Here is a 7,715-nt window from a genome sequence, read left to right on the forward strand (position 1 = left end):
TTATCAAGGTTGGGATTGATCACTTCTTTTTTTTTCAGAGAAAAAAACCATCATAGATTTATATTAAGAAAATATAAAGATCTTCAATACATATCATGATTTGGTTTGAGGGCAAATAAAATGCCCAGAAACCTATGCTAACAATAGATACAGATAGTCCGAATCATCCAAATCTAAAATAGAAAAACATATACATCACATATACAAAACTTGCTTGACCAAAATTGTTACAGATCATACAATCACTTGAAGAAACAGCCCCATCAAAAGATTGCATGCAATAACACATAAGGAAATAGGAGCCGTCGGCCCAGCCTTGGAAAAGAGATACAAAAAACTGATACTGAAAACCTGTAAGGAGATACCATCATGCAGGAGCAAAGACCTCCAGCATCATATAGCAGGCATTTTTGGCAGAGAGTCATTCTGATGAAGGGAATCATGGCATGCCAAAATACGCTGAAGAATTGCACGAAGGGGCTCCTTAGAACCTTGGAAAATTTGTGCGTTCCTCCAGTTCCAAAAGAACCAACAGGTAATGATGAACAGCGATCTCCAAGATGAGCATTGCCTACTCCACCACATAAAACCATCCTGTACAGAAGTAAAGATAAGGTAAGGAAAACCAAAATTTAAAGACAGATCATACCAGATATGAAGGGACGAGGCACATTGAAAAAACATATGCAGGTTAGTTTCCGCTGCATTGTGGCACATGGCACATCTGCCCGGACCCTGCCAGTTTTTCCTTTGAAGAACCTCCCATGTAAGATTTTTGTTCCCAAATACCAGCCAAGAAAAAATAATCATTTTAAGAGGACATGCAGCCTTCCAAAGACAGGGAGGGAAAAGCGGATCAGGACTCCTAGCGATGACAAAGATCATTTCTGCATAAATATGCTTTACGCACACAGGCAGATTTGCTTTTTGAAGAGACCATACCAGGCAATCCTTTGTTCCCGATCGAATGATCCCCAGGCTACTAAGACTCTCTTTTACCGAAGTCCAGAGAGGGAACATCGATTGGGGCAAATGCAGATCCTCCCCATCATTCCAAACCGGGATAGAACCAGACCAATCTTTTATCAACTTGTCCCATGTGAAACATCCCAGCCTATGAAGATTGTGTACCAACGGAGAAGGGAACGAGAACTCCCGGGCACATGAAATAGAGTCATAACCAATAAGCATACTAGATCCCGAGCAGAGATTCCATCGAAGATTTTCCATGAAAAAAGGATGGACCTTCCTGAGACTTTGCCAAATCGTCGATCCTCTCCTGATGCCAATGGACCGCCTCCTGTACCAGAATTCTATACTCTTGCCTTTTAAATATTTCGCCTTAATAATCTTACTCCATGGCCCATCGCCAAAAATACCTCTATAAAGAGACTTACAGAGGAGAGCTTTCCCAAACGAGCGCATATCTAAAAGGCCCCATCCACCAGCCCTTTTTGGTTTTGATATAGAAGCCATCTTGACAAGATGAATTTTGTTCTGATATGCATGTCCTCCCCAAAGGAAATTAGCAGCCAATCTGTTCATTCGGTTTATAATACTGGCAGGGAGATAGAAGATATGAGCCCAATAGACTGAAAGTTGGATAGGACGGCCTGTACTAAGATGAATCTACCAGCTAGAGAAAGAAATTTAAACTCCCAACCTGAAATCTTTTTATAAAAACGGTCCAATAACCATTGCCAATCCCTTTTGGAGATTCCTTTTGCCTTTAATGTAAAGCCCAAATATTTAAACCCTTGCTTAATTGAAAAAGGAGCAATGCCCATCAGTTCAGAAATCCAGAGAACGATTTCCATATTTGAATCATTGTGAAACAAAGAGGATTTTTCCTTATTGATAAACAGACCTGTTGCTTTCTGAAATTTTGAAAGAATATCATTTATGCAAGCCCAGGAGACCCTACAAAGCATAGCAAAGATGAGGACATCATCAACAAAAAGATTGTGAGAAAGGGAAACATCCTTACAAATCTTTACCGGGCGGCATCTCTTGTCCTCAACTGCTTTATTTATCTGCAAACTGAGAGAGTTCATTACCAGAATGAAGAGCAGTGGGGAGAGGGGACATCCCTGTCGGAGACCTCTCTCCGCTTGGAAGAAAGTCGAAGGAATTCCATTTACAATTACAGAATATCTGACGTTCTCAACACAGGACATGACCCAATTGATGCTTTGTGTCTTCAGTCCTATTTTAGCCAGCAGAATTCTTAAAAAGCCCCAATCTACACAATCATAGGCTTTTTGCAGATCAATCTTGAGGATAGCCGCATCCAAATTGTTTGACAGCATTGAAAACAGACTTTCCTGAGTCATGGCAACCGCATCCAAGATGATACGGCCCTTTAAGAACGCATGTTGGTCCCTAGAGATGAAGGAATTAAGAATAGGCTTCATTCTTTCCGCAATGATTTTTGAGATTAATTTGAACATGATGTTGCAGAGCGAGATAGGCCTAAAATCGTGAAAGGACTCAGACCTTTCCTTTTTTGGAATTAGAGCAATGAAGGTAGAGGAGGTAGCCGAATGAATGCTTCTTGACATCTGGGATGCTTCAACCATCCGCAACAGATCTGTTTTGAGAAGGTCAAAGAAATGAGAGAAAAATTCGATTGGCCATCCATCCGGCCCAGGACTTTTATCCTTTTTGAAAGATTTGATAGCTCTCAAAAGTTCTTCTTCAGAGATTGGCTTTATGAAACCTTCATTAGCTGCGTCATCAAACATTTCCGGAACCAGCTCAATGCCCCATAGAGCATCTTGAAAGAGTACCTCCCTTCTTCTGTATTGATTTTGAAAAAATCTCGCAGCCTCCATCGAGATCTCATGCTGTGTTAAGAGAACATTCCCCTTTTCATCTTTAATGCTCCAAATAGAGTTTTTTTCTCTTCTTGCATTTGCGTACTTGTGGAAGAACCTCGTATTTTGTCCCCCTCTTTGAGCCAGATGGCTCTGCTCTTGAGACGCCATGTAGCCTCCTCCTTTAGTAAGATCAATTGCTTCCTTTTCTCCAAATTTCTTATCATGCTTTTCAGTTCTATAGATAGACTGTTGGGATCCGCTGACTCTAATAGGGAGTCCAGTTCCTTTCGTATATTATTTAACTCTTGTTTATCCATCCTCCTCTTTTGATTTTGCCATTCCTTAGTCACAGACCTCAAGCTTTCCATCTTTACACGGAATGGCATAAAAGGTGCCATTTCAGATTCAAGGAGACTCTTCCATTTTCTGGTGATTATTTCATTAAAAGATGGGTCTTCTAAATGGATCCTGTTGAATTTAAAAGAGTAACCGAGTCTGATTCCATTTTCACGCCATTTTAGGAGAATGGGTCTGTGGTCAGAAGAGTGATCATTCCCGATAGTTAATACTGGCATTCCCATTTTCCCAATAATGCTAGCGTGTATGATAATTCTATCGATTCTCTTTGCTATGTAGGCCTGCCCAGTCCTGCTGTTGTCCCACGTAGGCCTCATTTTATCAGGAGCAATGTCCACCAGATCCCTGTTTAGTAATTCCTTCCTGACTCTATCAGCCAGAGGATCAATTTTCCTGCAATTACCCCAACATTCATCAGAACTGAGAGTCAAATTTAAGTCACCAGCTATCATCAGCGATTCGATCTCAAGAATTTGGGATTCAAAAAGCCTTTCCCAAAAGGAAAGTCTGTTTTTATATGGAGCATAGACATTTAGCAAGTTGAGTGCAAAAGCTTGACCCCTGATAGATGCTGATATTAAAATTCCTGCACAGCATTTATAAGCTTTTGCCATAATCCAAGCTGGATCCCACAAGACCGCAAGACCACCTGACTGACCATTTGCCTCAGTGGCAACCATATACCACGTAGGAAACATTCTCCTAAAGAAAGCTATAGACACATAGCTAGGGTGCATGGTTTCCTGTATAAAAATGATCTTTGGATGAGCCATGTAGAATAAATCTTTTAGCGCATTATACTTAGGGGCTGCGCCCAAGCCCCTGATATTCATTGAAGCGAGGAAGGTCATTTAGATGACTCGCCAGCCACGCATGCTCTAAGAGGCTGAAACTCCGATGAATCCAGAACAGGAACTTCCACTAGAGATAAGTTTCTCACACCATGCTCAGTAACTACAGATCTCCCTCTAAAGTGACGACTACCACCCTTATATTTCTTCCTGACCGTGATATTTTTTGCAGATTTTGGACTTATGAAGAGATGGGACGGACTGGAAGGTTTATGAATGGTCAATGGTTCAAGTTCCAAAGACTTCCTATTGAGAAGAAGGTCAATATCGCTCTCAAAATTGTTGACCGGGGATTCTGAAAGCGAATTATCCGGAGAAAGCATGTGAATAGGATCTTTTCCTTGCATTTGAATAGGATCTTTCCCTTTTGGATCAGCAGGACGGGATTTGACAGGTGTCGGAGAAGAGGAGGATATCTGAATGGGAAGAGAGCCAACGACAATGTCCCTTTGATTCATAACAGGGGGAGAGGGAACCGGGATATCCTCCCGGGGTTCAGGAATTGGAGTGCAAAAAGGAGGCGAGGTATTAGTATCAAGTCGACCAAGAGAGCCTTGAAGAGAGCAGCATGGGTCCGGCTCAGATTGTGGGTCGTGGATAGGGAGATTATGAGACAACATTTGACCAGGAGCCAAGTGATTTAGATTTTCCTGTTGAGACATCTCCCGAATGTCCAAAGAATTCGGGGAGCATTCAGACTCTGACTTCCTAACTTGCTTGAAATTAGACTTCTTGATTCTTCGGGAGAACCGATGACTGCAATTTTTAATCAAGTGTCTGGTTTTATGGCACAAGGAACACCTGAAGGGGATACCCCAAAAGTCTAATCTTTGATGGATTTTGAAACTGCCCCAAGCTATCTCCATATGATCGGGATATCCTCCTTTGTACGGCTTCTCTATAAGGATCCAAGCAATTCTCTTATCTTTCTCTCCTCTGCACCAGGGGTCTACATAAACAAACTTGCCTATCGAATTCCCAATTTTTGAGAGAGTTTCCTCCGACCATAGTTCCAGAGGCAGATTCGGAAGTTTCACCCAGATCAGACTGTTCGATGGGGTATTCTTTAAAGGATCAAAACCTATATACCATCGAGATAGGGCCAAGAAGCTCCTTCCAAAAACCCAGGGATTATTTAGAATAATCTCTAAATCAGATGCTTTTAGGAAATGGAAAGAGTACCATTCCTTCATAAGACGGGAGATGATAGGAGTATATCCAATCAGGGGTGACCATTTGTCCGTCAGCCACTTCCTCATGTCCGCATCACCCATTTCAGGGAATTGCCATTTCCCAACCAGAGCTAAATTTTTCAAACTGTCAATTCGTTCTGAGAGGGTGGCACCATCCAAAGAAATGGCTTTCGGGGGAGGTACTGTCTTAACAGGGTTCCTGGATTTGTTGAAGAAGAGAGATGGAGACCCGTCTTTCCTAGAAAAAACCTTTCCTTTTTTAGAATTATGAAACTCTTTGCAGGCTGGATTGATTATCATGTCTTCCACCGTAGCTTGCCAGCCTGTAAAGTTCGAATATTTTTTCCGCGCCTCCTCAGCTTGGATAGTGGCCTGTACAAGCGCCCTCGTGGCCGATGAGTCAGACCCATCTGCCATTTTGATGGAGGTTAGGGCGCAATTAAACCGACAGGTACTTTGAGATCTTCAAACACAGCGCCAGTACAAGAGATATCCAACCCGTAGATTTCTTCTGAACAAAATCCCCAGATGGAGTAACTCCTAGAGGATGAAGAAATTAATAGGACAGGTCGGGATAGATCCAATCCGAAGATCCAATCCTGACAAAAGGACACAGCTAGATAAGGATAATTAAGAGTTCCAGCAAGGTGAGATCTCGGGATCCGAAAGTTAGAAGGCTCCAGAAAGGGAAATTGAAGGCGGTAAGACCAACTCTCTAGAAAATGCTTCTATTGATAAGACAGGAAGGGACAATTCCATTCCATCAGTCGAAGACTAGAAATGAATGGGAGAGATATGATGTACTGAGCCATATAAAAAAGTACAAACAAGTATAGAAGACACAACGGATATGGGATGAACTAGATGACTATCCAAAAAGTTTTGAATTTTTCAGATCGTCGGAGAGATAGGTAATGCAAAAAACTCAACCGGTATTCCGGCAGCCATTTTAAAACAGCTTTGAGTGTCAAAAACCAGATTAGAGCTGTAACACTATGCAGAAGAATGGTTTAGACAATCAATACAACAACAAAATGGCTGGAACACGCACCACCATTTACCAATTCTAATGTGTAAATCTGTACAGGGACTGTAAATAACTATAGAATTCTTTATCTTAACAAGAATTGACTTCAACATTTTTTAAAACCAGAAAATTCGCATAGATCGATTCCTATAATGGATAACAGTTTACTACAGAAACTAATTAAGAACAACCTTCATCTCAAATCCAAATATCAGATAGCATAAGGAAAGGACGAGGCTAACCTTTTGAGCTTCACCGTTGCAGCGGGAGAGGGCGTCCAATAACATTCCAAAAACATCCAACAAAATAGCAGAGAACCCCTAAGGACGGAAGGCCCGAAAAAAAAAACAAATAATAACTGCTGGGAGAATGTCAATAGGGAAGGATTAGAACCTTTCAGGTCATCCTCCTGGCGATTTTTACAGAGAAACCCGAGGCCGTAAGGCCCGGGATTGGAAAAGGAAAACCAAATGATAACTGCTGGGGGAATATGAACGTAGAACCATACAAATCACCCACCAGGCGTCTTCTTGCAACGATACCAGCTCTACGTGTCTGAAGGATAGGATGGAGGTGCATGCAGGAGTCTACAACTGTATGTAGGGTGGTGCAGCATGTAGGAGAGGCTATGAATCCCTACCGAACCAAATACCAATCAGCAGCTAGATAAGGGTCTACAGATGTCTATGGGGTGGCGCATAAAGGATGACACCCACCAAAACCGGAGAAAACCAATCAGCTGCAAAAGGTCTTGGATCTCCCGAAAGTTGCCTGGCTCAAATGCTGACGAGAGGTTGGACCCTGTAGAGGCTGTGTAGCGGCGGCATGTTCTCCCTAGGACGCTTACTCTCCCGCGCTCCGGCTCGGCTCCTTCCCCCGGGTTTTCAGATTTACTAAATCATCTACCTTCGGATTGATCACTTCTTTATAATACTTTAGCTGCCTTTTTCCCTCTAACTATTTACTATCTCACAATTTATCTTTAAATTTAAAAGTAATATTATTTTTAATATTATCCTTATTTTTCTAGATGATCTCCTCTTTTACCTTAGTGATATAGCCAAGCCATCGTTATGATAATTTAAAAAAAAAAAATGAAAATAATAATTATTTTAATGTGAACCTTTTAAAAAATTTTATCTTTTTCTCGATAATATTTTTATATGAAATATTAAAAAATAATTAATATTAATAAAAAGATTGATTTTTTTTTAAATGTTACAAGAATATGGGGAGGTAAAACGCTCTGGGAAATATAAACATATCGCCATCTCCACATCCAAATGGACTTGTGTTGCTTTCGTTAAGAATCTCCCTTTTTATTTATGGGCATGATGCCTTGACTTTTACTCCCTTTGGAAGATATTTTTAAATTATTTTTTTCCTTTTTGAACTTTCAATGTTTTATTTTAAAATTTAAAATTTTATTTAAAAGAGTTTTTTTTTTTTAATGATTTATGTATTTTTT

At 40.8% G+C, this 7,715-nt stretch overlaps 1 protein-coding gene across 1 annotated transcript; it reads right to left on the bottom strand.

Moving 5' to 3' along the window:
• Positions 1 to 393: 393 nt before the first annotated feature.
• Positions 394 to 1,476, bottom strand: LOC149193045 (uncharacterized). The gene has a single exon (XM_089407188.1). The coding sequence runs from the start codon at positions 1,474 to 1,476 to the stop codon at positions 394 to 396; it is 1,083 nt and encodes a 360-aa protein (XP_089263314.1).
• Between the last annotated feature and the right edge of the window lie 6,239 nt (positions 1,477 to 7,715).

This window comes from Pinus tabuliformis, chromosome 2_2, assembly GCF_031772625.1.
Source record: "Pinus tabuliformis cultivar Carrire ecotype Pingquan chromosome 2_2, CPIR1, whole genome shotgun sequence".
Classification (NCBI taxonomy): domain Eukaryota; kingdom Viridiplantae; phylum Streptophyta; class Pinopsida; order Pinales; family Pinaceae; genus Pinus; species Pinus tabuliformis.